General features: G+C 64.2%; 2 protein-coding genes across 4 annotated transcripts; both read right to left on the bottom strand.

Annotated features, from left to right (window-relative positions):
- Window positions 1–859: 859 nt before the first annotated feature.
- Window positions 860–17,363, bottom strand: Abca7 (ATP binding cassette subfamily A member 7). Of its 2 annotated transcripts, none has more exons than XM_076852465.1 (47): window positions 17,297–17,363; window positions 16,191–16,374; window positions 16,010–16,103; window positions 15,710–15,851; window positions 15,507–15,619; window positions 15,314–15,390; window positions 14,618–14,698; window positions 14,238–14,448; window positions 14,019–14,158; window positions 13,672–13,788; window positions 13,353–13,520; window positions 12,863–13,098; window positions 12,441–12,617; window positions 12,070–12,292; window positions 11,752–11,973; window positions 11,478–11,679; window positions 11,054–11,164; window positions 10,677–10,848; window positions 10,289–10,420; window positions 10,072–10,211; window positions 9,768–9,905; window positions 9,401–9,585; window positions 9,257–9,314; window positions 8,753–8,955; window positions 8,516–8,564; window positions 8,270–8,374; window positions 8,046–8,200; window positions 7,712–7,836; window positions 7,538–7,636; window positions 7,102–7,389; window positions 6,962–6,994; window positions 6,709–6,886; window positions 6,460–6,629; window positions 5,968–6,145; window positions 5,669–5,784; window positions 5,288–5,432; window positions 5,079–5,202; window positions 4,578–4,707; window positions 4,386–4,506; window positions 4,248–4,310; window positions 3,619–3,725; window positions 3,260–3,401; window positions 2,572–2,706; window positions 2,390–2,493; window positions 2,039–2,131; window positions 1,279–1,519; window positions 860–1,174 (listed from the first exon to the last, which is right to left on the bottom strand). In XM_076852465.1, the coding sequence occupies exons 2-47, from the start codon at window positions 16,254–16,256 to the stop codon at window positions 1,031–1,033; spliced, it is 6,453 nt and encodes a 2,150-aa protein (XP_076708580.1). In that variant the 5' UTR covers window positions 16,257–16,374; window positions 17,297–17,363; the 3' UTR covers window positions 860–1,030. The 2 variants fall into 2 exon arrangements, with proteins under 2 accessions (XP_076708580.1, XP_076708573.1); XM_076852458.1 differs by having other exon boundaries at window positions 16,191–16,439; window positions 17,297–17,345.
- Window positions 17,364–17,891: 528 nt separating this feature from the next.
- Cnn2 (calponin 2) lies at window positions 17,892–23,799 on the bottom strand. Of its 2 annotated transcripts, XM_076872498.2 has the most exons (8): window positions 23,726–23,799; window positions 20,841–20,962; window positions 20,259–20,325; window positions 20,036–20,173; window positions 19,569–19,685; window positions 19,333–19,479; window positions 18,795–18,856; window positions 17,892–18,030 (listed from the first exon to the last, which is right to left on the bottom strand). In XM_076872498.2, the coding sequence occupies exons 1-8, from the start codon at window positions 23,786–23,788 to the stop codon at window positions 17,910–17,912; spliced, it is 837 nt and encodes a 278-aa protein (XP_076728613.2). In that variant the 5' UTR covers window positions 23,789–23,799; the 3' UTR covers window positions 17,892–17,909. The 2 variants fall into 2 exon arrangements, with proteins under 2 accessions (XP_076728613.2, XP_076728606.1); XM_076872491.2 differs by lacking the exon at window positions 17,892–18,030 and having other exon boundaries at window positions 18,376–18,856.
- Between the last annotated feature and the right edge of the window lie 3,163 nt (window positions 23,800–26,962).

Consider the following 26,962-nt stretch of genomic DNA (forward strand, 5'->3'; position numbering starts at 1 on the left):
CCCATTCCTGCTTTCCAGGTCCTGAGCCCACAGCTGGTCCATCAGAACACCCAGGGGGCCACTGGAGATGCAGGGTGGGGTGTGCACCCACAGAGAGCCGGCAACAGCTTGAACCAGTGTCCACAGGGTACACCGATCTTCTCCCCAGCTGGCCCCCAGTCTGAGGTCTTTCTCCTTCCCAGTCAGCTCCCCTCTCTGAATTCTCCTGGTTATCTAAAAGCCCAACCCCTTTACCCTCTGCACCCCTCACTCCGACTCTCACTCTCACTGACCTCGGGTGGGAGAGGTGGCTCTTGGGCACCCAGGCCAGAAAGGCCACAACCCCTGGAGCCAGGTCTAGCTCTCCAGGCCCTGGGTCCAGCTGCAAGCCCAGTCAAGCAGCCCGTTGAGGACTTTCTGTCCACCACTCATTGTTCTGCTGGCTGGGGTCTGGAAGACCTGGTCCACTAGTTACGCAGGCTTTGGGTGGCAAAGGCGGGTACTCCTGCCTCCTCTAAGCTGCCGAGGGTATTCCCAAGCTCTGACCTCATACCCACTTCACGGTCAGTTGCCCTTAGGTGCTAGACCCATGTGGGCAGCCTGGTACCTGCGACCAGGCTTCTAGAAAGCCCATCCTGCATGCTTCATGCCCAGGATCACCAGCACTGAGTGGGTTCAAGCGTGTAAACGAGCTCACACATGCCCCACAAATCTCCTGTGATCACAAACACACACACTCCCCACTCACACTGCATGCGGCGGTCCTCATAGGGACCAGGGTGTATGTGTAGTCTGCCATAAAGACACAGAGGTTCACATCTTCTCGCTCTCTTTTTTAAAAATGTTTTTAGATGTATGGATCTTTATTTTATTCATTTATTTATATGTGGTGCTGAGAGTCGAACCCAGTGCCTCACCCATGCTAGGCAAGCGCTCTACCACTGAGCCACAGCCTCAGCCCCAGTTTTCTCTTTATTTGCTCCAGGGTAGTGGGTGCTCTGGGGGGCTGATGTTGGCTCCTGGGGCTCTCCTGCCCGCAGGGGAGGCAGGCTCAGAGCACAGTCTCCATCACTAGGGCGTCGGTCCTGGCCTGGCCAAGGCCTTTAGGATGCTCAGAGCCTGTTGCAGGCTCCGCCTCCACTCCTTCCTGGTCTTCCTCCTCCTTCCCCTGGTCCTCGGAGAAGTGCAGGAAGACCTGGCAGGTGGGTGGTCCAGAGAGGACAGGACGGACAGGAGGGGCTGTCAGCCCAGGACCCTGGCCCCAGCCCCTCCCCAGTCCCAGCCCGACACTGTGGTCACCTCCTCCAGTGTGGTCTGGCTCACAGAGAAGTCCTCCATGCCATGGTCTGAACCATGGGCTGCCAGCTCTCCAAAAATGTGTGCCAGGGCGCCGCGCTCTCCCTGTGGCAGCTGGAAGCGTAGGCGACCCCCATGCGCTTCTCGCAGCTCGGCCCCCGGGAATGCCGCCACCACAAAGGCCATCGCTCCCTCGTGCCGGTCCACGGGCACCCTCAGGGTCAGTGTGTGGCCAGCACCGAATCTGGAGTGGGTGGGGACACGGCTACCAGACAGGCCCCGGCCCTGCCCAGCCCAGCGCAGCGCACGACCCCGCCCCACCGGCTAGCCTCCAGCCTGGCCCCTTCTGCCTGGCCCCACCTGACACACATCCGCTCCCTGCGCGGCGCCCCGCCCGCACTCGTGCTCCTAGCCCCGCCCCTGCAGCCCCCCCACCCAGACCTCGCTTCCGGGCACCCGCGGCGCCTCCCACGCGCCACGGCCACGCCCACCTGCCGCCAGCGGCCCACCGCCCGCCCGGCTCTCCCTCGTCTCTGCTGGCTCCTTATCCTTCTAAACCCACCCGCAACCTGGCGCTCATCAATCGGATCAAGCGTCCCCTCGCCCCATACCGCGGCCCTCAGCAAACCCCGCCGGGCGCCCTTCCTCGTCCCTCCTGCTGTCTATAATCCCGGCCACTCTGCGGCTTTAGCCGCTGGGCTCCAGGTCTGAACACTCATCCCACCTTCCTGTCCTCACACCTGCCCAGAGGCCTCTCGCTCACCTGCGCTTGAGGTGCTGCGTGCTGCCCAGGCAGCGGAACCGCCCGTTCACCATGATGGCCAGGCGCGTGCAGAGCGCCTCGCACTCCTCCATGCTGTTGGCGGCCGGTTCGTGAGCTCCGACCCGCGCTGCGCTCTAGTGGCCAGGGCCCTCCCCTCCACCCTTTTCTGGACATTTTCGCTGGGCCCAAACTGCCTGGTTCCTGGGGCTGGGTACCACCACACCTGGGCTCGGCAGCTTCCTTCCCTCCCCCTGTCCCCCCGCCAGGGTCAGGACCTTCCCATCCGCTATGACCCTGTGCTCTGGACAGCCTTCTGAGGCACCTCCTCCACCTGGAGCCTGGGCCAGTCACCTGTGCGAGGTGAGCACCACGGAGCGGCCCTGGCGCACCACGGCCAGAAGGCTGTTCCAGAGGAAGCGCCGCGCGCTGGGGTCCATGCCCGTGGTGGGCTCATCCTGGGAAGGAGGAAAGACCCTAAGCCTGGTCCTGCCTGGGTCCCAGCCCTGCCCCACGCCAGATCCCGCCCCACGTACCAGGAAGACCACAGCGGGATCCCCAACGAGCGCCACGGCTGTGGCCAGCTTGCGTTTGTTGCCCCCACTGTAGGTGCCCGCGAGTCTGTCGGCGTAACGCGGGAGCCCCAGGCGCGCCAGGCCCAAACTGGCAGTCTGCGGAGCCCGGCAAGAGGGACACGTTGGGGGACCAGGCGAGCTGGGTGGTACCGGTGGTGGTGGGGTGGGGCCACAGTGGGTGAGCATGGGGCAGGGTCAGAGGAGGCTGGGATGGGGACCAAGTGGACATAGGGCAGGGCAGAGTGACCAGGGCCAGCGGTCGGGGAACGGGTACAGTGGCCATGGGATGGGGCCACAGTGGACATGAGTCGGGGCCAGGAGAAAAGAGCAGGGATGGGTGAAACCTGGGAGTGGACCGAGACACAAGAAGGGGACCTTAGGCGAAAGGCGAGAAGACCTAGGCCAGGGTCCCAGCCGGAGGCGTCAAGGAGGGAGAACACCAGGTGGGAAGGGGCCTGGGCCAGGTGGGCACAGCAGCTGGGAGCACTGTGCGGGGGGTGGGGTGGGCCCTCTGATCCTGACCGGATGCTGAAGGACCAAGCATGCGCACCTGAGTGCCCGGACCTGAGGGCGGGCAGCAGGGTGGGGCGGAGCCAAGAGTAAGAGCCAGGGGTGGGGTGGGGGGACCCAGGAGGGGGGCGGAGCTCACCCCTGCCACCAGGGCCTCAGGGACGCCTCGCAGGCGTGCAAACAGCTCTAGGTGTTCTCGGCCAGTCAGCAGCTCGAAGATGGCGTCTGACTGCGGGCAGTAGCCCATGTGGCAGTGCGCGGCAGCTGGTTCCTGGGCCACGCTGCAGGTGGGAGTAGAGGGCGCAGAACTGGCTAGTTACTGGTCACACTGGAGGCACACACAGGGGTCTCAGGGCCACCTCCCAGGACCACACTGGTAAGGGACAGGAGGGTCTCAGGGCCTCCTCCAAGAGCAGGTGTGGGAGGACCAGGAGCATAGCTGGTCGTGGGGGAGGTCCACACTGCCCCCACCTGGGGCCCCCACCTGGAGCCCCCTACCTGTGACCTGCCAGCACAGCCTCGCCCATGCTGGGCAGTATGTCCCCGGTCAGCAGGCGGAACGTGGTGGTTTTCCCCGCTCCATTCACACCGAGCAGTCCGAAACACTGCGGGATGCCGGGGAGATGGTGCTGGGGAGGCCCAGCCCTTACCCCCACCTGGGTTCCTCTGGCAGCAGCCCTAATGGCTCAGGGGGACCAGCCCTGTCCTTGTGTTTTTGGTGCCTGGTGGCAGCCTTGAGTTCCCGCGTGGGCGGCTGTGGGCCAGGTGGAGCCTGGGACAGACCCTGGGGTATGGGAGAGGCACGACTCTGTTCTTCAGCGGGGAATGTTTTTGCCTTCTGTTTACCGACTAGGGTAGGTATCCTACAAAGCCCATACACAGGTGTGGGCCCAACAGACTTCCAAATGTTTGCTGGCACGGGGTGAGCACAGTGATGCTTAATAAATGTAAGCGTGCAGGAGGTGCTTAATTAATGAGGCTATGTTGGCTCAAAACAGGAGTTCAAATCCTGGCACCCAGTAAGTGCTCAGTAAGCGGTGGTGGGCAGCAGGTTCCTAGAAGTGTCAGCCCCGCAGTGATGGGCAGCCTCCCACGGCCCCGGCACCAGGTCCTTCATGGGGACTCACCTCACCTGGGGGGATCCCCAGGCACAGGCGGTGGACAGCTGGCATCCTCTGCCCATGGTACACCTAGGAGGGGGCAGGTCCCTGAGAAAGGGGGTGGCCAGTGGGAGCCCCCGCCCGGCTCTCTGTGGCTCCACCTACCTTGGTCAGGTCCCTGAGAACCAACACATCCCCCTCGGTGGCCCCTCTGGCCACCCGCTGCCGCTCGTGGGCCACATCCTCATCCTCCTCTCCCAGGGGTGGCAGTGTCCTCAGCTTGGGTCTGAAGACAGAGACACGCGTGGGTCCCAGGTAGGTCCCTGGCCCTGCCACCCCACCCTGCCCCCCACTGACTGTGGCAGGAGGCGGCCGAGGTGCTGCAGCAGGAGCGTGAGCAGGAGGAAGAGGGGCCCTTGCACAGACATGGCCAGCAGGTTCTTGCCCACCACCTCCCAGCGCAGGGGCGACTGGAACTGCCTGTCTCCTGTGGGGACAGGAAGGAAGGAAGGACTCTGTCCCAGGGAGTTGTGTCCTCCCCAACCGGCTCACCTGGATTCTCCAGGTAAAAGTCAAAGAAGACCTGGACAGGCTACTCAGCTGGGGGTCTCGTGGGCATAGAAAATAGAGGTCGGCCACCCCCCTCCCTTATTTAGGTCATTAGATTTCTAGTGATGTGCCCCAAGATAAAGTCAACTTTTATGACTTCTTTTCTACACCTCTGACTGGGCCCAACCTTGAGGCCACCTAGGGCTCTTGGGTCTCTCCCTGGAGGCCGTTGGCTCCACTCTGGGTAACTGACTCTAGGATGGCACTTTTGAGGGTGCTGACCAGTCTCACAGGGCAGGAAGTTCTCACCCAGGCGCTCAAAAGCGTCAGCCATGGCCTGGTTCCGCACCATATCGATGAGCCCCCGGCCCAGGCAGAAGTGGGGGAAGACGAGGAAGATGCGTTTCAGGATGCGGCTCACCTCCTTCAGCTTCTGCTTGGGGGCAGGAAGAGGCAGTCGCGGTGGGAGCTGAGGCCACACTGCAGCCCAGCCCCACCCCGACCCCGCAGAGCCCAACCTGATCCGAGAAGAGCTCCAGCACGAAGGTAGCCATGCTGCCGTTGATGCCCACAAAGAGGTTGATGCAGGTGAGCACGACGTAAGCCGTGCTGGGCACGGAGAAGAAGAAGGAGGCCGGGTACATGAGTGGCGTGATTGACCAGCTGCAGGGCGACAGGACCTCACTGGGTATCCCTGGGAGGAGCAGGCCTCCCAGTGGGCCTCTGATCATGCAGATCCAGGTGGGCTGAGCTTTTAAGGCCACCGTGGAGATGACTGAATGGAAGGCTCCCAGTTTCCCACGAGCTCCGCCTCGGCCCTCAAGAGCTGCTGCAGGGTCCCGTCTCCCTCGGTGCAGGGGTGAGGGCATAAGAAGGAGCTTGAGGGACGGGGACCTCACCCATACAGTAGCAGCAACAGCAGGAGGGCAGGCAGGTTGGCAGGGGCCACGTAGGCCTTCTGCTGGAAGACCAGGAAGATGAGCACCACGATGCACACGGCCACCAAGTAGTTACACTGCACAGAGATGGGCGCCGCCCTCCTCAGCCACCCTCAGCCCTGTGACCCCCTGCTTCCTACTTTTTGGACAGGAGAACCTGATGTGTCCCAGGGTCCTCAAGACCTCACCCACGCGTGACAAGTCCCAGCCCAGAAGGGCCAAAGGGCAGCTAGCCCCCCACTCCTGGGCAGCCCCCGCACCATGTCCCAGACAAAGTTGCCCAGCCAGTAGAGGGCGGGGGGCAGGCCCCCGACGAGCTGCAGGTGTTTGGCTCGCGTGACACGCTCCTCAATGAGGACGAGGGTGAAGCTGGCCGGGACGAAGGACATGGCGAAGACCACACAGATGGAGACAAGCACGTCCACCGACGAGGCCATCCTGGGGGTGAGGGCACGAGGCTGCTCAGGGCACGGCCACGGGGCCCCGCAGGGACGAGGCTCCTGGGCCACCGAGGGTGGCGGAGAGGGCCTGAGCCACGTGGGGAGGGGTGGTCGAGCTGCTTGGCAGGAGACGTGGCACGGGAGGACGACGGGCGGGACAGGGACACGTGGAGTCTGGGGGGCTGGAGCGCGGGGGCTGGAGGTGGCCGTTACGCGGCCTCGGAGCAGGTCGCGGCCCTGGATGACAGAGTTCAAACCCGGCCACGCTGCCCCGCACCTCAGAGCCACGGAGGTGGGCGGGCGCGGACTCACAGGGCAGCCTCGGACAGCTGCTCCTTGGTCAGGTTCAGGGGGTGGTTGAACGTAGTGATGCTGTAGGCCTGGTGGGCGGTGCCCTGGGGCAGCTGGGCATGCAGGAGTGCATTGTTGGCTCGGTTGACAAAGGCCACCATGGAGTGCCAGCCCTTGTTGTTGAACCAGATCTGTGGAGGGGAGGCCACAGGGTCAGGGTGGCCAAGGCTGGACCCTCAGGGCCACCCAGCCGCCACCCTGGGTGCTCACCTTGAGGCTATGCTGAGCATCCAGGCTGTGAGCCCACGCTGAGAGGTTGTGCAGGACACGGTCCAGGGCCCCACCTGGCTGGGGACTCAGCAGGGCCCTCAGCTGCTCCACAGAATGGGCCACCTCCGTCCCTGAGGGCAGGTCTGGGTCTCGGCCCCCCAGTGAGAAGCCCCCATACCTGGGGGGCACAGAAAGAAGAGCTGAGGGCCAGGGGGGTGCACAGTGGGGCCAGCAACCCCAGGTCCCTCCTTACCTGACTTCATCCACCCACTTCTTAGTATTGAGGCTGTGGAGGACACAGACAGGGAGGGGGGATAGAGGTGCAGGGTCAGGCTGGGCAGCCGGACCTGCCCCAACACCCCTGCAGCAGGCCGGGTGCCATGTGGCGCTTACCCCTTGCGCACCAGGCTTGGGTAGGTCTTCACCAGGAAGTCGGACAGATTCCGGCCCGTCAAGTTTTGGACCACCTCCCCAGAGCTGGCCACTGCCTGGGGCGGTGGGAGGCCACCAGCCGCAGCCGGACAGTCGGGCAGCAGGCGGCGGGCACCAGGCTGGCTGCACTGGCAGGCTGGGGATGGAGACTCTAGGGTCCAGTTGCCACGGGCCATGACCCTGGCCACATCAGCAGTGGCCTCAGGGACTGAGAACAGGCAGGAGAGGGCCCCTGGGCACTCGGGCAGCCTGTGGGTCAGGGTGCAGGGCTGTGGGCACCCACTGCCTGTTCTCTGGAAGCACGGTGGCTCCCAGCTCCCATGTGCCATGGCAGGTGGGCATTCCCCACCACAGCCCCGAGGGGACCTGGGGACAGAGGGGTCCAGGTGGGCCTCACCTGTTGGAGGTGTTCTGCAGGAGGGGCTCCTCCAGTCCTGCCTGCCCCAGCAGCGCCTTGAGCAGGTGGCCGTACTTGGGGTCCCCCTGGGAGTCCTCACTGTGTGTGTGCAGGTCAGAGCTGTGTCCCCAGGTGGCAAGCCCTCCCTCCACCAGCCCCTCTCCTCTCACTCACCTGAAAAAGGACACCTGGGTGCCGTACATGGCAGGGCTGAGCCGCAGAGCCGGGTAATGCCCAAAAGGAGGCACGATGAGGCTGAACAGCAGGGCCAGGCCCACAAAGAGGGCGGGCAGCACAATCTGGAGGGGCATCCCATCAGCTGCCACTTCCACGACCCTCCAGGCTTGCTCATACCCTTCCCTGCTCCCGCTCTAGAACCACCCAGGGCTCCCTAGTGTCTTCAATAAATACGCACAGGATGAAGCTCTTGAAGCGAGTCACTGAGGGGATGGCCAGAGGAGTCACCAGGGACTCCCCAGCACCCTCCTTTGTCCCAGGGCCCCCTCACCTGTGCAAACAGGCCCCAGCGGCTACGGCAGGCCAGCAGACAGCGCTTGAGAAGTAGGGCTCGGAGCTGCTGACGGGTCAGTGCCCAGCCCTGTACTCGTCCTGCAGTGGCTGGCGCAGAACCCTGCAAGGCCTGGGTCTCTGGGGCCGACCCAGCTGTCGGGGATGGGAAGGTCAGTGCTCTGGTGGTGGGGGCCTGGGGGGATTATGGGGTGCGGGACTCACCCAGCTCCCCACTGTCCAGGGCTGACTCCTCTGGCCTGATGGTGGCCCCCAGGGTCCCATCTGGGACCGCCAGGTGCACACAGGCATGCGGCCCAGGGCTGCCATCTGTAGGGCCAAAGGGGAAGGGGTCGTGTCAGTGTTGTGGGGCCAGGGTCCAGGGTCATGGGTGGAAAGGTCAGGACTCGGCTTGGCACTGGGGCAGGCTCAGCCAGGTCAGGGGTACAGGCCACAAAGCTGCAGCCACACCTTCTGGGTCTGTGTCCCAGGCACAGTCCTCTGTCACCTTCAGGAAGATCTGGGGAGACAGCACAGGGGCTCAGAGTCGGGGCCTCAACACCGGGACCTGCCACCTCAAAGGGCTCCGAGCCGCCCCACTCCTGGCGCGGTCTCCCCCAGGAACGCCCCCCCCACTCCCTGGCGCAGCAAGCTCTTCTGCGTCCCCCAGGCTGCCCTCCTGGCCCCAGGACTCCCACTGGCCGGCACCTCCTCCAGGGTGGTGTCTGAGATCCCATAGCCACTGAGGCTCAGCGCCCCCAGCTGCTCATCCAGCTCCCGGAAGAGCCTGGCAAAGCCGCCATCCAGGGCGCCCACGTAGGGCAAGGCCAACACCAGCTCGTGGGGCAGTTCTTCCACCAGCCGTGCCCCAGGTACCCAGCGCCGCACCAGGGCCAGGAGCTGAGCGGCACCTGTGTGAATGAGGTGCATCTAGGCCCTGAGGCCCGGGAGCCCCTCTCCCACCCGTCTCCTAGGGGAGGGGCCGTCCCTAGGGGCGGAGGTCAGGGCCAAGAACTTGAGGGCAGGGCTGGCTCAGGGTCCTGGGTCAGGTGTCCGGCTCAGCCCAGGACAGGTCAAAGGTAAGGCCAGAGTGTGGCTGGCTCAGCCAAGTTCAGGCGCCTTCTGACAGCCCAGGTTGGGGCACTGGAGTCTTGTTGCCCTGAACCGGACTCTGCTGCCCCCTTCCTGCGCGGGGCCTCCCACCCAACTCACCCGCAGGGCTGCCCTGGCCAGAGCCCCTGCCGTCCTTCAAGTGGGTGTCCTCCTCATCCTGCAGACAGAGGGGCAGCCACAGATGTGGCCATCAGGCTGGACAGACCCATGGGGGTCAGGGCAGGGCCTAGCTCTTGTCCTCACCTTCACAGCACTGGCCCGGGGCTGGGGACTCTTCACCAGTGTCAAGTAGTAGCCAGAGCCCAAGTGACGGCGCAGGAAGAGTGGGGACCCACAGCAGCACAGGCGGCCACCTGCCACCATGGCCACCCGGTCTCCTAGGAGCTCGGCCTCATCCAGGTGGTGGGTAGAGAGGATCAGCGTGCGGCCTGCACACAGGGCCCAGCCCCAGGTGTTGCTCCAGCTGGGGTCTTGCTGGCGACCTCCTGCCCACGGCTCCAAGCTCCTGCCCACCTCTCAAAGCCCGGCCCGGCACCCCCGCGTCAGACCCTGGGCCCTGAAGCCCAGGGTTCCAGGTTCCAGGGGAACCTCAAGCCACCCCCACTCTCACCTTCCCGGTACTTGAGCAGCAGCTCCCAGATGCCTCGGCGGGATGTGGGGTCAACACCAGCTGTGGGCTCATCCAGGATGACCACCCGAGTGTGACCCACAAAGGCCATGGCCACGGACAGCTTCCGCTGCATCCCACCTGGTGGGTCGGAGGATCCTGGCGTGACCCTCCCTGCAGTGGGTATGGCTGCCTGTCCTCTCCACCCACAGAGACCTCAAGGCCTGGCTCCTCCTGGTCCCCAGATCTGTCCTTGGCTTCTCAAGACCTGGACCCTGTGGAGCTGGCCTCCCCCGTCTGGGCTCACCAGAGAGGTGGCGTGTCTGAGTCCACCGCTTGGGTCCGAGTCCCACGTCCTGCAGCAGACGCTCCTGCTCAGAGCCCACCACTGTGGCACGCGAGCCCTTGAGCTGCCCGTAGAACCACAGATGCTCCTCCACAGTCAGCCTGCGGCGAGGGGGGCCATGGCCACCACGGAGGTCCTGAAGCCGGCCCAGCCCACCCACAGGCACTCCAGGACATACATGTCAAACAGCACGTTATACTGCGGGCAGACCCCCAGGTGGGGCCGGATGGCCTCCATGCTGGACTGGACGTCATGGCCCAGGACAAAAGCTGAGCCACCACTGGGCGGGAAGAGGCCGCTCAGGATAGACCTGGGGGGATGCGGGAATCTGAGAGCAGCCTGTCACCAGGAGAGGGGCTGCAAGCGTTTACAGAGCACCTACCTGTGCTTACCCAAGGGGCACAATGTCTGCCCTTTACAGAGGATGCCTGTCCCAGGCCCATCCTGGGGGAGGGAACCGGGGTCTGTGGTGTGCACCGCCCCCACCCCATGCTGGCAGAAAACTCCGGCCCCAGACGCCTTCCCCACCGACAGACAGGGAAGGAGGAGGGAGGCCAGCTGCTCACAGAGTGGTGGTCTTGCCCGCCCCGTTGTGGCCCAGGAATGCAGTGATCTGGTCCTGGTAGAAGTCCAAGTCGAGCCCACGCAGGGCTGGCTGTGGGCAGCCGGGAAAGCGCTTCTCCAGCCCTCGAACAGAGACTCCAGGGCTCAGGCCCGGGGGCGCCTCCTCCACCAGCACTGAGGAGGGAGGCCGTCAGCTGAGGGCCCTGGGGGCCCCAACAGCAGGGTGAGGACTCAGGGAACTGTGAGGCTAGGGACGGTAGGAGGGGCCTGCGTGGTGTGCGGGGCTGGGGAGGATCTGGTCTGGGGGAACCTGGCTTTTCATGGGGAGGAGTGGGGAGTCCAAACTGGGAAGCAGCTGTTAAGCCTTGCAGGGCCTCACCCTTTGGGTCCCGAGGGGCAGGGATGGGGTCGGGACCCTTGGGGGGTCCAGGCCCACACCAGTAGCTCCTCCGAAAGGGAAAATTCCACGGTTCGGGGATCCCGTACTGGCCTGGGGGAGAGAGGCGGAGTCGTGCCAACTTCCAGCCACACACCTGGAGTCCAGACGTCCAGGTAGGTGGTGGCTCTGCCTTTACAGGCAGCTACCTGTGCGAAAGTGCCAGGAAACACCACCTCACCACCGGATGCACGCCTCCAAGTACTTCATGGCAGGGAGGCGCCACCCGAAGGGACAGTCTTTTGTGCTCAGGCCGCAGCCGGAGACGCGGCCCCACTCCGGACCTAACTAGGTGTCTCCAGGTAGATGACCCAGACCTCCCGTGGGCACCAGGGCCCCGTCTGAAGCCCCACCCACTATGGCCCACCTGGGCACACAGCCTCCAGGTACCAGATGATGAGGCCATAGAGGGTGGCGTCCAGCAGCAGGAGGCCTGAGACCTGCGCCAGGCTGAAGACATCTGCCGCCGGTCCACGGCCCAAGTTGTGCCACTGTGCGCCCTCCCCCTGCTCCTCCAGCAGGGCCAGGCTCTCGCACCCGAAGCCGAAGGCCACTGGCGACAGCAGGCTCTGTAGGGGAGTGGGTGGGTCAGAGGGTGGCCTGGTCCTTGGGTGTGCCCGCCAGGCCCGACCGGCCCTCACCGCGGCCACACGGCCACCCGTGGGCAGCCTGTCCCTCCAGGCAACACAGAGCACGTAGGGCAGGTACAGTGAGAAGTAGGCGAGGCCTCCACAGGCGGCCGCCAGGTTGGCTCGGGAGAAGAAGATGCTCAGCAGAAAACTCTGGACCACGGTGGCTACCGCGAAGGCTGCCAAGAACAGGAAGACCACGGCCGGGTGGCTGTAGGGAAGGATGTCCCCCACCTGTGGAAAGCAAAGGAGTCCAGGATTTGGCCCTGCCTCCTGCTTATAACCCTTGCACGCGCCCCTCCTGGGCCCAGAAGGCGGGGGCGCGCCCACCTTAAGCACCAGAACGAGCAGCGCAGCGCTGAACAGGAAGGGCCCCAGGCAGCTGAGAAACCAGCCGAGCCAGAGCACCGCGCGGCTGAGTCCCATGGCGCGCATGGTGTCGCGCAGCCGCGTCTCCTTCTCCCGCACCACGGCCTTGACGGTCAGCGCCACTGAGTAGATCCAAGCCAGCGTCAGGAACAGCGGCAGCGACCGGCTCAGCACACGCAGGAACCTGAGGAACGCGACATTGTGGTGGCTCTCAACACCGTGCGGGGCTCCCTCGTCCACCTGGCAGGATCGTTCGCCTGGGAACCCAAGGCCAGGCCCCCCCCTCCCCGGGACTGGCGCCTAGGAATTAAGTGGAGGGGCGAGGCGCTCACACGTCGTCCACGTAGCACGGGTAGGGCATCTGCTGCAGGTAGAGGCCAGCGCGGGGGTCCGTGCCGCTGAGCACGCGTACAGCAGCGCGCTCCAGCAGGTCCTGCAGATACACGAAGCCGCCCCACACATAGCGCAGGTCAGTCAGGGGGTCCGCGGCCGGGCCAGGGTCCCAAAACCTGCGAGAGGGGAGTGGCGGTCAGCTGTAGGGAAGTGCTGGAAACTCTAAGGACCCGCCTTTCACAGCTTGATCGGCACCTAGCGGTTCAGTTACGCACCAGCCACGCCCACCACTGCCCTCCGCCCGGACCTACTTCTGTCTCATCCCAGCCTGGGCCACGCCCACAGCGCCTAGGCGCCCAGGTTCTGTCTAGGCTGAAGGTCCATGGTTGGCCCCGTCCACCAAACTCTTGCTCCCTCCCACCTGTCCCTGATCTTATTGGTCCTGGTAACATCATCGATGTCCATGCGGATCTTGATTCGCACGTGGCCGTGGCCAGGGCCCAGGTCTGGGGCTGGCTTCTTTGAGGAGTCTGCCGGGTCCTCAGGCTCCAGGAAGACGATGCCGGCCCAGAAGCGGTGCTCCGCCAGCAGCTGCAGGGCCCGCGACACCAGGGCTGCCTCGGAAGGCAAGGCCTCCAGCTTGTCCAGGGACACACACTAGGGGTATGAATCCCAGGAGCTGGGGTCTGCCCAGCATGGTACGGAGGACCCCATCCGGGTCAAGGCAGACTCCTCCCCAGGACCTCCAACTACGTTCCCCCTCAGACCTCTGTGAAGCCCAGGGTATCTGGGACCGGGCCCTCTGCTGGACAGAGCCCACCTCCCCCAGGGCAAGATGTGCCTCCACCTTCGGATCCCCAGGTTGGCCTGGCCTCCTCTCAATGACTCAGACCCCCAGGCAGATGGCTCACTTCCATGACTTGGCCTAGTGTGCCCATCAGATGTCCCACATCAGCGTGGGCCTCGCGCCAGCTGTAGCCACCCACGCTGGGGTCCAGAAAGGACTGCAGGGCCTCCGTCGGGTCTGGGCCTCCTGGTCCTGGCTGCCACCCCGATTTGTCCTGCCTTTGAAGGAGCCTCTGGGGGGGGTCAGGTGAGGAAAGGTCTGTATCAGGCACCCCTTCCTGTCTGTGGGGGCCCATCTGCCCTCCCACCACAACTTTCAACTTCCACCTCCATGCCCTGACCCAGCATGGCACCCCCACACCATGGACCCTCACCCTAGCCCACCTGCAGAATAGCCACATTGGCACTGTTGTTCATGAAGTCAAAGAGTTGGGGTCCCAGCACCCCCCAGACCTCCTGGACATCCCTCAGCAGAGCCAGCTCCTCAAAGGTCCGGTTGACCTGCAGGGAGGCAGACAAGACCCTTCCTGGCCCTTCCCACTCACCACTTCCCACCCTCTGGGGGCCCTGCTTCCATCTGTGCCTCTGAGCCTGTACCTGCTGGTCTCTGACAAACTCAAACTTCTTCAGATTGCAGCTTCCGAGACCTTCTGGCCTGGCTGTGACACACCTGGCCAGATACTGGGTGGTGTCTGGCCACTTCCCTCCCGCCTGGCACCCAGTGCCCTCACCTGGGCCATGAGCTGCCGCGTGAAATTCGTGTCAGGTGCAAATAGCAGTTTCCCCAGGATCAGCGGTTTCAGGCGCCTCCAGAGCAGGCGGGACAGTGGGTGGTCTCCCAGAGCCCCCATCAGCTCAGAGCAGGCAGGGCCTGGGGTGGGGGTGCTGTGAGGCCTTGCCCTCTGCCCTCCGCCCCACTTCCCAGGTGGGGAAACAGGCCATTCACTTACTCAGGCCTTTGTCTGGCAGGTTTGGTGCTGGGTCCTGCCCCACCAGCTCCCTCAGGTCGCCAGCCTCGTACCAGTTGAGGGAGAGGCCCCCTGGGCTGCTAGGCCCCTTAGCACTGCAGAGGGCTTCTGACACCAGCTCCAGGGGGCCACCTGTCCCTCGGGGTCTCTGCAGCAGACTCCGAAGCTCCACCAGGCTGGGCAGCACCAGGAGCTAAGGCAAGGTCAGCAGAGAGCGCTGGCCATCCTCCCACAGCACCATCCATCTCCAAGCCTTACCCAGAGCAGGGACTCTGCCAGGAGCACCTGACCCTCAAGAAATGTGCCCAGGCCATCCATCACCACCCCAACCCGGCTGGGGTCAAGGCTGGGTGGAGCCCCACCTCCTGGGCCAGGTCTTTGACTGCTTCCACAAAGCTGTCCGTGGACTCCTGGTCATGACCCAGGGTGCCCCCCAGGGATTCCTGTGGAGGAGACGGCAAGAACACCAATGGCCTCCTCTCTTCGTCCACCAGGTCTGTAGAGGCCCAGACCAGCACTTTACAAACAGGGAACTGAGGCTCTGAGAGGTACAGAGCCCAAACTTCAGAAGGGCTTTTCCCAGCTCCCCGTCTCAAACCTCCCAAAGACAAAGTCAGGAGAGGCTGAGAGAGGGGGCGCACATTCAGGAGTGGACTTTTATTTGGGAAGATGCTGTTCTTAGAATGTTCTGTCCAGAAAAGGCAGAAGGGGTAGGATTACATGGGAGAACCCCAGTGGGTACGCCTCCACCTGCAGCCGCCCTTGCTATCCCGAGTTGGGACCACGCCCAAGTCACTAGGACACGTAGTGATTGGTCAGAGCCCTGTGCTTCTGGACTGGAAGGCGTGGTCATTCAGAGCGGCTTCCTACAGTACAGGACTTGTTCAGTGGCACCCTGGAGTCTCCACCACCGTGCTAGACAGGACAGGGGACACTGACTGCTCCAGGGGCCAGGCGCAGCCCTGGCAGGAGGCTGGAGTCAGGCCCCTGCGGGGTGAGCACTGGGGCTCCCTGAAACAATGCCCAGAGGCCGCTGCTCCCACCCAGCCCTGCCTCACCCCTGGCAGCAGCATCCCCAGAAGCTCAGCGGCCAGTGAAGGATGCTCCTGCTGCCAGTCCGTCTGTGGAGGCCAGGCTGGAGGAAGGACACACAGAAGCACAGGGTTGGCCAGCCTCTCCTGAAACACCCCACTCCACCAGGCAGGCAGCCAGGCTGGGGCTCAGCGCTCAGCCCTCTAGGGCCCTCCCTACCTTTGCTGCTCATTGCCCTCAGCAAGGGCATCAGCTTTCCCAGGCCAGTCAGTGTCCTGTGGGCACTGGAACCCCCCAGTACAGTGCGGGCATCGGCCAGGAGCCGAGAGACCCTGGGGACAGAGTAGGGGAAGGAGGTGGGGTTTCGGGGGCACTGCTGGAGCACCGAGCCCACGGGGCCCCACCCAGTGCCTCTTGCTCACAGGGAGTCATTGAAGTTGCTCAGGAGCCTGGGATTTTCACCAGGCGTGGGCTGCGGGAAGCAGGAGTTGTTCACATGGCAGATGAGGCCCTGGAGCCAGGGCACAGTGCCCGCGGATGGCAGTGGCTTGTTGGGGAAGTGGCCTGTGGGGAGATGCCAGCTCTGCCCACCTCTGCACCACCCCGCGACTGCACACCTCTAGCAACAGAGAGCTCGGCTGCAATCCTTGCAGCGGCTGCCCCTGGGCGGATGGGGTGGCCCATCGCTCCTCCCCAGACAGTGTCTGGCCGCGGGGACTCACATTCGTGGTGCTCCAGCGGGGGGTGGGAGTGGCGGACAGCCACCAGGATGAAGAAGAGGAAGAGGGGCCACAGCAACTCGACCAGGAGCTGTATCTGAGCAGAGAATGGGTGGGAGATCGTGGGCCCACGGGGGACACCTGCCCACCCCGCCCTGTTCCGCACCTCGGGGCAGTAGCGTACCGGCTGTCTCTTGCGATACAAGAAATTCTTCCAAAGCAGCAACATCAGCTGTGTCCGGAAAGCCATGGTGAGACTGAACAGGGACGGAGGGCTCGGGACAGAGGTCTGAAGGGTCAGTCTGAGGACGTGCTGTGTGGCTGCCGGCAACTGCCTGCTCCTCTTTGAACCCGTCTCCCATTCGACCCTGCAGGGCTCCCAGAAGTTCGGACCGAGCCAGGTGAATTGCGGGTACGAGATCTAGGGACACTCCTCGACCCAGAGGGAGTAAGCCAATGGGAACCCTGCCCGAAGCCGTCTTCGCCGCCGATTGGTTGCCAGGGCTGTCGCTCTTAGCGGGCTACCGGCTGGGGTCTGAGAAGACCCTCCTGAATTCTTAAGGGGCGGAGCCTCGGCTTAACGCTTTCACGCCCCGGCTTTTTGCCGGTCCCATCTCCGCCCCTCCCCTAGACCTTGGCCAGGGTTCCCTTTGGCCCTGTCGCCCAGTGATAACAGCAACGGATCCTCACTGTGTTGGGCATGTCACACGCCCGGCTGGAGTACTAGATTCGGCTTCGTCTGAGCTCCAGCCGCGGCACGTACAGCGGGAGGCCGAGCCCAGCTCCCCACGGCCTCACGCAGCACCCCGCTCCCAGAGGGGGGGGCTCCGGCAACACCTGACCAGCATTTCTCTAGGGCCCGTTCAGCTCTGGGCTCCTTTCTCGCACAAATGGGGAAACTAAGGCGCCCAGAAAGGCGGGAAGTTGCCAAAGGCCAACATCCATCTGGGGACTAGGACCTAGGACCGCCACCTCCACCTCCTCGCCAGGATTCTTTCTTACGCAAGTGGCTTTGGGGATCTCTGGGGACCAACTCATTTACAAAGGGGTGGGGCTGGGGATCTCTAAGTGGGAAAGGCACTGCAGGTGTATGTTGGCAAAGGTCCCCTCAAGTGACCCCCATGCCCACTTCTTCCTACTGAGCTTTAGTGGTCAATTCAGCGCCCCCAACACTCACAGGAAGGGAAGGAAGGGTGAGTGGGATCGGAGCTCAGCCAGTACCTCTAATTCCCAGGGAGATCTGCCTTCCTCCCACCCCCCCACCCCCGCATTCTCGACTGTCCCCCTCACCGATCCGGCCTTCAGTTCTGGCCCGCCTTCCCTCCGCTGCCAGGGGGCGTGGCCCCTTTAAGAGAAGTCCCCCCCGGCAGGCTCAGCGCCCCCCCCCTCCCTGTGGTTTACCGCCTTTTGCATCCCGGTGCTCACGGCCGCGCCCTACACGCCCCGGCCCCGACCACTGCCATTGGCCGCTGTGCCCGCCAGTCACTGGCCGGCCCCACCATAGCCCCGCACGCTGAGGGTTAGGGCGGGATCACCGCGGGGCTCCCCAGCCGGCTTTCTTAAAGGAGCCGCGCGCCTCTTGCTGCATCACTTGCGGGTGGCAACGCCGCCACTCGTTCTTCCCACGGGGCCGGGCCGGACTGTCCCTGGGGAGCCTGGCTGTCTGTCACGTTGCATAGTCCCCTGTAATACCAAGGCCCCCAGTGCAGGAGACCCTCTTCCCGTCTCCTGGAGTTCTGGGTTCCCAAGGTGGTGCTGGCTGGCTGGAGGGTGTGGATCCGCAGCCAGGAGGTGGCCTTGGGCCGGAGAGTGAAGCTGTAAACCCCACCCTTACCACCCAACTCTCAGCACCCTCTTTTCTTACAAACAGAGGTTTTTATTGCTTTTGGTCCGCACTGGCATTTCACATTATCTCGATGTCCAGGGCCCCTGGGTGGGGGCATGTGCAGTAGGAGGTGAGGGATACTAGCTGGTGGACCCAGAAGGGGAAGAGCTGCAGGGGGAGGTCTTTAAAACTGCAGGACCTGAGGGGAGGGGGCCCTTGGTGAGGGGCTCTGGTTTTCCTCAACCACCGAGATTCAATGTCCTGTCGGGGCCTTCATTTAAGGGCTGCAGCCTGGACCCCTCCAAGGGGGCCCATTTCTGAGCACTCCCCTCTACCATCCCCTCCCCATCCTCCTGAAAAAAAATAAAAAATATCGTTTTCTTTGGTTAAAACTTCCTGAAACTTCAGCCAGTACAAAACCACAGGTGTAGGGGGAAGAGATGAGGAAACCGGAAGCCACTGGGGGCCACCGTCCCGGCTGCCCCTCTCCCCCCTCCCCCTCCCCCTCCCCCCCTCCCCCATAAAGCTAGGTCCACTGCCCCTGAGAAATCTGCTCCGGGGTGTCCCAAGGACCCCCACCGCTGCACAGGCACTGCCTCCCCCCGGCTCAGTCTGTGAACCCAAGCAGGGAGGAAAAGCCCTGGCCCCCCCAGCTGCCCAACCTGCCTGGCAATGCTTTAAAAAAGAAGCAGGAACCCAGAAACCCCCCAGAGCCCAGGTGGGTGCTGCTGCGGGCAGGGGACCCAGCACACGGGGCCTCAGCAGCCAGCCTCTTCCAGGTAGGGGGGACGTTCCGGGGCCTCCCCGGGGCAGTCGCTGGTGCCCACTGCACCACCATCTGCCACAGGGCCTTGTGGGCAGTACTTGGGGTCGTATATCTGGCGGCCCAGGCCAAAGACCTGGCCACTCTGGCTGGCCCCCTGTGTGTAGCCCATCTGCAAGGACATGGAGGAGCTGTCACACCTGTGCGTCCCCAGCTTGGTGTCATAGATGTGCCGCCGGGTCCCAGGCGCAGTCATGCCCACCTGCAGAGGGGGAGCGGGCCTCAGGGGAGGAAGGAGGGCCTTCCCATGGTCTCCCCCTGCTGCCCATCCAGGCCCAGGACCCCCACTGGGCCCCCCACCTCTGCAGACACCTCTGACTATGAGAAGGGATTCTAGGCAGCCCGGGACCCTGTCCCTTACTCAGCCCTGACTACTTAAAACCAGGAATGTCTGCCTTCCCCGACAGCCTCCGGCTGGGACTCAGGCCTGCTAGGACCTGCGGGCGCCAAACCCATCACAGGGACAGGTGGGACTGACTGGGCAGAACCCATGAGAGTCCCAGATCTAAGAGGGGCAGAACTGCCAGCAGGGCCACCTGGACCTAGGGCACAGAGCGGGGCTGTCACTTCCCCAGGCACACACTGCAAGGGGACAGCGGGGGTGCAGCAGGCAGGAGGGACAGGGGAGAAGGCTGGGCTGGCCGGCAGGGGGCCGGCTGAGGCTGCGGGATGGCCCACCTGGCTGGCACACTTGTTGGTGCCCATCTGCAGGCTGATGGTGGAGTGGTCCAGGGGTGGCAGGATGTGGTTCTTGGGGTCATAGAGATGCCTCCTGGTGCCATACGCTGTCATGCCTGACTGACTGGCGCACTTGTTGGTGCCCATCTGCAGGAAGTGGCTGGAGAGGTCAGTGGTCCCTGACAGGCCTCCAGACCCTCAGGAGGTCAGGACCTTGGGGGACATCTGGTGCCTACCTGCAGCCCGATGACGCACTGGCCAGCCTTCATGGTCGCATCATCAAAGTTCCGCTGCTGCCTCTCCGAGTACTTGACCCCGATGTCCACACTGCTCTGCAGCCCTTTTGTCTTGGCCTGGGGTGAGGGGAGCTGGGAGCCTCAGGAGGGGCAGGCACAGGGACACAGACACCCTGCCCAGCTCTACCTCCTCCTGCCCAGCCTCCTCCCCTCAGAGACCCCAAGCCCCTTCCCACACAGGAGCCTGGCCTCAGGCTCAGCTTCCAGACCACCGGCTCCTGGACACTGAGGACAGGTCTGCAGCAGGTCCAGGACTGTAGGACCCCTTGGCTGCCCCGGCACCAGACTGTGTCTCTGGCCGAAGGGGGACAGTGCTGGAGCCTCAGGGCTGCTCAGAACCAAGTGCAAACCCAGAAAACAAAGAGCCCCCCCCCCCAGAGCCCCCCCACGGTCCCCTCCAGCCTCACCTTCCCAGCCAGTGCCAGCAGGGCCACCTGGACCTGCGTGATGTTCCCACTCTCAAAGAGGTCGTTGGCCTCGAACAGGTCCACGGGGTTCATGCCGTAGCTGACCATGGCCTTGATGAAGTTGGAGAGGTTTTCTAGCTGGGAGGAGCCAGGGGAAGGACAGTGAGTGGGCCCGACCCTCTGACATGGCCCCTGCCCAGCCCCTCCACCAGCCAGCCCTCACCTGGTGCCAGTTCTGCATGGAGTGGTTGATCTTGGGGACAGAGCCCGGCTGGAGCTTGTTCATGAGCCTGAGAGGAGGGACACGGTGGGGCAGGAAGGCCGCTAGGTGAGTGGTCACCTTCCTGGGCAGCTTCAGTCCCTTTCTTACCAGACCACACCTCTGCCCAGCAAGCCCAGCTGCTATAGGAGAGCCCTGGTGATACAGCCTGAAGCCTGGGGTTGGGGAGGGAATCTGGGAACTGCCATTACAATTTGTGGTGTGCAAATCTGGAGATCTGAAGGGGACAAACAGGGTGCTGGGAGCCAAGGCCCTGCAGCCCTACCCCGGGGTCACAGCAGGATGCCTGGCCACACACCTGTCAGCCCAGCTGCCCAAGCGACTGAGGCAGGAGGCACGAGTCTCAGTCCAGCTCAGCCGGGACCCATCTGCTCAGTGCCGGGCGCCTGCCTGGGGGGGGGGGGGCGGGTTTGCCCGGCACCAAGAGACCTGGCCCCCAAAACAAGAGGAAGAGAAGCAGGAGCAACTCGGACCCTTAGGAGGGCAGCTTGGGCCGCTCGGGGTGCCCCGGCAGGGTGCACTCACGTGCATAAGATGACCCCATCCTTCAGACCCTTCTGGAAGTCGGGGCCGATGGAGAGGCCCGTGAGACCCTCGATCCAGGTGCGAAGCTCTGCCTCTTTCTGAGGGTCGTATTTAGACAGGAGCTGGAGGAGCAGAGGGCACTGGGCTGAGCCGGCGAGGACGCCCTGCAGAAGCCTCCAGATGGGGCAAGGACAGGGACTCCAAGGGAAAAAGAGACAGAGGGGCCTGGAGGTTCCCACCCTATGGGAGCAGACATGTCCAGACTCCCCTGGTGACAGTGGCCCTGGCTCCACCTCCAGGCTCCGGACCGGCAGGTCCAACCCCCACATCTCACCACCTCACACTTTCCAGTCACCACACCCAGGATGCTCACAATGGTGTGCAGCCATCACCACAGTCGATTCCAGAACATTTCATCACCCAAAAATAACCCTGTCCCCCATGCCCCCCGGCTGGCTCCCACAAGTCCACTTCCAAAGTCTTGGACTTTCCTATCCTAGCATCATCTGGCACTGAGTCACACGCTTGCATCTAGCTCTCACCAAGCAGAGGACCTCAGGTCCACCACGCTTCAGCGCATCACCTGGCTCTCGATCGTGGCGGAGGGACACTCCAGGGGGATGGACCATTGTATGCGTCCATCCATCTACTGGTGGACATTTGAGCTGCTGCCTTTCAGCTGTGTGGATATGGCTGCTGGAGACATGGTGCGGTTCCTTTGGCCACCTGTCCTCACACTCCTGGGTGTGCACCAGGAGAGGAGCTACCTGTCTGGGTCACTTATTGGGGAACGACTGGATTCTGTTTCTGGAACCAGCTGTGCCAGCTCCTGCCCCAGGGCCTTTGTACGGACTGCTATGCTGACTCAGGTGCTTTGTGGCCAGGCTTGAAACGTCCATGACGGCCCAGCTGCCATGCCACGCCACGACCCTGCCTTCCCTGCTTGCTTCATGACCAACCAGCCTTCACCTCCGCCTCCCTCCCTGGGCACAGCTCCTGGCTCTCTGGTCCTCCCCCTTGATGCCTGCTGTCAGCCCGGGGCTGCACAGCAGGACAGAAAAGCTCCAACTCCACACGCACCGCTCTCCCCACGGGCTCACAGCCCTCCACCCAGGGCAGCACCTCAGACCAAGAGAAAAGCCGGGAGAGAGGCCGGCAGATCCAGGCAGGTGTGTGGCAGATGCCGCCAGCACCAGGGCAGCTCCTGAGAAGCTGATGCTGGCCCTTGGTCAGGACTGTCCAGCTGGATGGTTTGTGCTACAGATGCCCTGTCCTCCTTTCTCAAGAAAGAAAAGGGCCCCTTTCTTTCCTTTGCTCCTACACCCCCAGGGGTCCAGGAGGATGGCATGTGTCCTTTGACCTGACTTCCAGGTGACCGTGGGCAGATGTCCCCTCCCAGCCTCAGTTTCTGCCTCTTAGCATGGGACAAGCTGCATAAGGGTCCTCTGCGATGCGCCCCCCTTCCTGGCTCCTGCCTCAAGCCCTGTGACTGGGATCAGGACCTGGCTGCACAGGGCAGTCAGCAGGAGGCCTGTGAGTCCACCTGCCTGCCCCCGCCCCTGGTCTCCAGGTTCCCACGCCCTGGGGCAGCCTTTGGAAGGGGGGCGGCTGCAGGCGGTGATCTCCAGGCCTGGGGGGCACCAGGCACGCCCTACCCAGCTGGGCCCGTCCCTGACCACTCTGGTGACCAGGGCTCCAGGTCCGGCCCTGCCCACAGTGGCCTTCCTCCCTGGCCACGGGCCTCCTACAGCACAAACTTCTCACCACAAACTGCCAGGAATGTGGCTGTGCCGCCCTGCTAAATCAGGACCAGCTGTTCCAGGCAGTCCCGACCTCGTGGCCAGCTGGGGTCCTAGGGCACAGCTGGTCAGAGACACACTGGATGCTCGCCTGCCCCAGCACTGTCTGGTCAGGGTGGACGAGGCATGGGGATCATCCCTGGGTGGACGGTGGGTGCTGAAGCCTCAGCCAGTTTGCCTCGGGGTGGACCCTTCAGTGCCCTGTAGCCTGGTCAGCGCAGCGCCCATCCTCCAGTCCAACAAACTGAGGGCTGGTCACAGGGAGCCGCAGGCTGCTCCTTTGGCCTGCGGCCTCACCCCTCCAGAGCAGTGCTGAGCTGCCCCAGCCCACGGTCTCAGAGGACTGCGGCTCCCCTCTGCTCGGTCCACGTCAGACCGCCCAGGAGAACCAGGAGTCCAGGGTCCACTTGTGCCTGGGCAGCAGGAGCAGTCTCTCAGGGCCTTGCCGGGCCTCTGCACCCACAGACTGCACAGGTGGGGACCCCAGAGTTGGCACAGGTGTGCGGTGAGCCTGTTGTGAAGAGCAGGGGAGGACTGGAGACCCCGCGACGGCTGGAGGCTGGTGGGGGCTCCGCTGGCCTGCCCAGGCAGATTCCTGGCCCGGGCCGGGGGCAGGGAAGACAGCTTCCTCCAGCTGACAGGCCCAGAGCCTCAGGCCAGGTGGGTCCGGTCACCAGCCACGCGCTACCCTCCTCCTTCGGAGCCCTGCTGTGTGACCCTCTAATGGCGTCTGCCCCTCTGAGCCCAAACTAGAAGCGTGTCTTAAGGTGACCTCGGGCCCCACTCGGGGTTTCCAGGGGATGAGGCCCACACATTTGGGGCCGGTGCAGGAGATCTAGCTGCCTCGGGTGGCTCCTGGGCCCCAACTTCCTCCTTTGCCCCCCTCCCAGGTGTTGGAGGCCTGGAAATTCCTGGGGGGCTCCTGGGGGGGCCCCGCCCCCTTCCGGAGCCCGGCAGAGGAGGGGCTGGGGGTCCCCGCGGACCCAAGGGCCTTCTCGGCGGGGCGCGGGGCGCGGGGCGCTGTTCCCCGGACGTCGGCGCCCCGCGGCCGCCCGCGCGACCCTGCCCGACGGCGCGGCCACTCACCCGGCTGCGGACCTCGGCCGAGAGCCCGTACGCGGGCCCCTTGTTGAACTGCGAGGAGCTCATGGCTGCACGGCCACCGCGGGACTGGTCGGCGCCGCCCCTCCGCCCGGGCCGCCCACTGGGCGCCGCGCCTGCCCTTATAAGGCCGTCACCGCCGTCCGCCCCGTCCGCCCCGCCCGCCCGCGGGAAACTGAGGCCCGAGGCCGGCGCCTGGAGGAGTCGGCCAGCCCTGGGGCGACCCGGGGGGAGAGGAGCAGATGGGCAGGTGGGCAGCTCCCGGAGGCCAACGGCCGGCCGGGGCGCCCCGTAGGAGGAGGGCCTTCGCACGGGCTGCGAGGGAGCGGGCAGGTGGCAGAGCGGAGCGGGGACCGGGCTGAGGTCCCCCCCCCCCCTCGGGACCCCCGCGGGCCGGGTGCTTGCGCTGTCCAGTGGACAACAGAACGCACAGACTCGGCGCTGTTGGCTTCCTCACCCCTGAGTGTTTGCCAGAGGACCCCTGTCTTCAGGGACAGCCCCTCAATAGGCCAGAAGCAGCCAGGCACCCTACCCACCCTCTCCCCTTTGAGACGCAGCGGAAGGCAGGGCGTGGGTCTGGAGGAGTCTGGAAGGAGAGCGGGGACCATAAAGAAAGGGCTGACAGGGGCGTGGAACGTGGGGCTTTGAGGCACTAGTAGGAGTTGGACACATCTGATAAGTGACAGGTTGGCCTTCCTGAGTGACCCCTTCCCATTCCCAGGAGGGGACTCCCCCATGATGCTCTGCTCCCTGGATGTCTGTCCCCTCTTTTTCCATCTGTCATTGTCCCATTTCATCTGAGTTTGGCTCCTTGCCAGGTGGTTTCGACAAATCCTTTCCTTCCTGGGTGTCAGTCTGATCGTCTGTAAAACGGGGACCAGTGGACAGTGGGGGGCTCAGCAGGCAGCTCTGAGCCGGGAACAGCCTAGTTTATTGGTGTCCAGACAGGGCATGGACTGTGAGGGTGGCCCTGTGCACGTCGGCCTGTACCCTACGATCCGTGGCTTCCCGGTGCTGTGGTTGCAGGCCCAGGAGAGGCGTGGACAGCATCTGCCCAGCGTGTGCCCCTCAGGCACGACAGCTCCCGGGCCCCCCGGGTCTCCTCACGACGCAAGGCCACCTCCCAGGCACCCAGAGGCACCCAGATACAGTGAGAGGCTTAGCCCCTCCTGCCTTGTGTGCCCTGGGGCCGCCGGCGCTGAGGGCAGCTGGGTCTGGCTGTGTCCTGGCAATGCCCGGCCTGAGCTCCCGGGGGCCACAGGGCACCCCCAGCTGGATGTCCCAGGCAGCCCTGACTGTGAGTGACAAGGCCCACCTGGGTCCTGCCTGGGTCTCCTCTCCCTGTGAGTTCTATGAACCCTAAACAGGCGGGGGAAACCGGGGTGCACTGTGCGTGGGGGCGCGGGTTCTGAAGGCTGGACCAGCCCTTGGCTGACTGCACGCGGTGGTGAGGGCCTGATGTGCCAGCCACAGACATTCTTGGCGTGGTGCTGGGGACGGGCCCAGGGCCTCTGGGGGGCTGGGTGACGCTGTCCGCGGAGCCACGCGCCAGCCCTGAAGTGGGTCATCCGGGCCGCTCACCTCGCCTCAGTCCTTCCTGTGGGCCTCCCCGAAGGCAGGGGGGGGGGGGCTGCCCAGCGCTGGAAGCTCTGCTCTGCTTCCTGGGGCCTGTGCACTCAGCATGGCCTCTACAGTCAGTCCTCCAAGGAAATCAAAGGTGGGAAGGGCTCTGCCAGGCTGAGCAGGCTGGGCACCGCGGCAGGCAGCCTCGCAGGCAGAGCCCGCCTGGCCACTTGTGGGGCTGAAGACACCACCTGGCTGATTGTGTAGAGGGCAGCCTGCCTGCCGCCCCGGCCAGGCACTCGGCGTGCCTGACCCCGGCCGTCAGGACTCGGCCGTCCCAGAGCTGGAGGTCCTGGGGTCCTGGCACTTCAGAAAGCTACCACTCTAGAAACGGAGACCTCAGACTTACCAAGGACACTATCCTGTGTGATCTCCAGACTCCGAAGCTTTCTAGTCATGGAACCCAAAGCCTGGGTTCCACTCCTGCTCCCCACTTGACTGTGTGACTTTACAAAATCACTCCACCTCTCTGTGCCTCCCCTTCTGTAGAAGGGGTGTGATAACAACTGCTTGCGGGGCTGTTGTCAACATGCGGTGGGTCATTGGTGAAGCCCTCAGAAGGCGCCCAGTGGGGCGAGAGGGCTTGTGGAGTCCGTAGCTGTCCAAAATCTCGGCAACACCGGCCAAAGAAACCTGGCAGGGCCCAGGCACTTCCCGGCTTTCTCTCTGGGGACTCTGTGGCCACCTTATTCACCTTAACCCCAACCTGTGCTGCTACCCTGTGGGGCTGGCGCTGTAGGTGGCAGTGTGGTGACCCTGCAGCAGCCACTCCAGGGACAGCTGGTGCCTGCGCTGCGGGGGCCTGGGTGCGCTCAGAGCAGCCTGCGCTGGCCTGGCCACCGGCTGTGCCTGCTCCCTCCAGTCTGTCAGTGGCAGAGGCCCTTCTGGGCACACGGGCAGGAGAGCCCCAGAATAACAGTGGGCGTGGCCAAGGCGCAGGAAGCCGCCCGCCCTCGAGGCCAAGCGGTGGAGGCCAGCCTGGGCAGGTGAGGGGCTCTGTCTCAAGGTGAAGGAAGACACCAAGCGCTAGGGATGCAGCTCCTGCTGTGGCTGCCCTGGTTTCCTCCTCCCCTGTCCCAGACCCCAACCCAAACCGGTCGATGGTCACAGGAGCCCCAGAGGGCGCTCCCCACCAGGGAGGCATGGAAGGCCACCTTCCGCGGTCGGCCCCGAGGCTGAGGAACCCCCACCGCACCCTGAGACCTGGCACCCCTCGGATCTCCTCCCGGCGGACTGCGCCCTGTCCCTGCAGGTCCCAGAGCTCTGTGAGGGCCCCAGAGGCCTGCAGTGGTCACAACTGTGTCCCCGATAGGAGCACAGGCCTGGGTGGCAAGTTGTCCCACGGGGGACAAGCGCTTGAGTGGCTCTTCCTCCTCCCGTGCTGGTCTGGGCCACCTATGGTGGCCAACTGCCTGGCTTTGGAGGGTGGGGTGGAATAACTGGCATACAGTAGGCACTCAGTGAATGCTAGGTCCAAGGTGTCTCCAGGATGCCTGAGGTGTCCACCAGGCTGGGACACTAGTCCGTGCGGGAACAGGGTGGAGTTGGGGCGGTGCAGGTGAGGCCCAGTGGGCGTGTTCCAGCGCTAAAAAACGCCTG

The sequence above is a fragment of the Callospermophilus lateralis genome, chromosome 1 (assembly GCF_048772815.1).
Source record: "Callospermophilus lateralis isolate mCalLat2 chromosome 1, mCalLat2.hap1, whole genome shotgun sequence".
NCBI lineage: Eukaryota > Metazoa > Chordata > Mammalia > Rodentia > Sciuridae > Callospermophilus > Callospermophilus lateralis.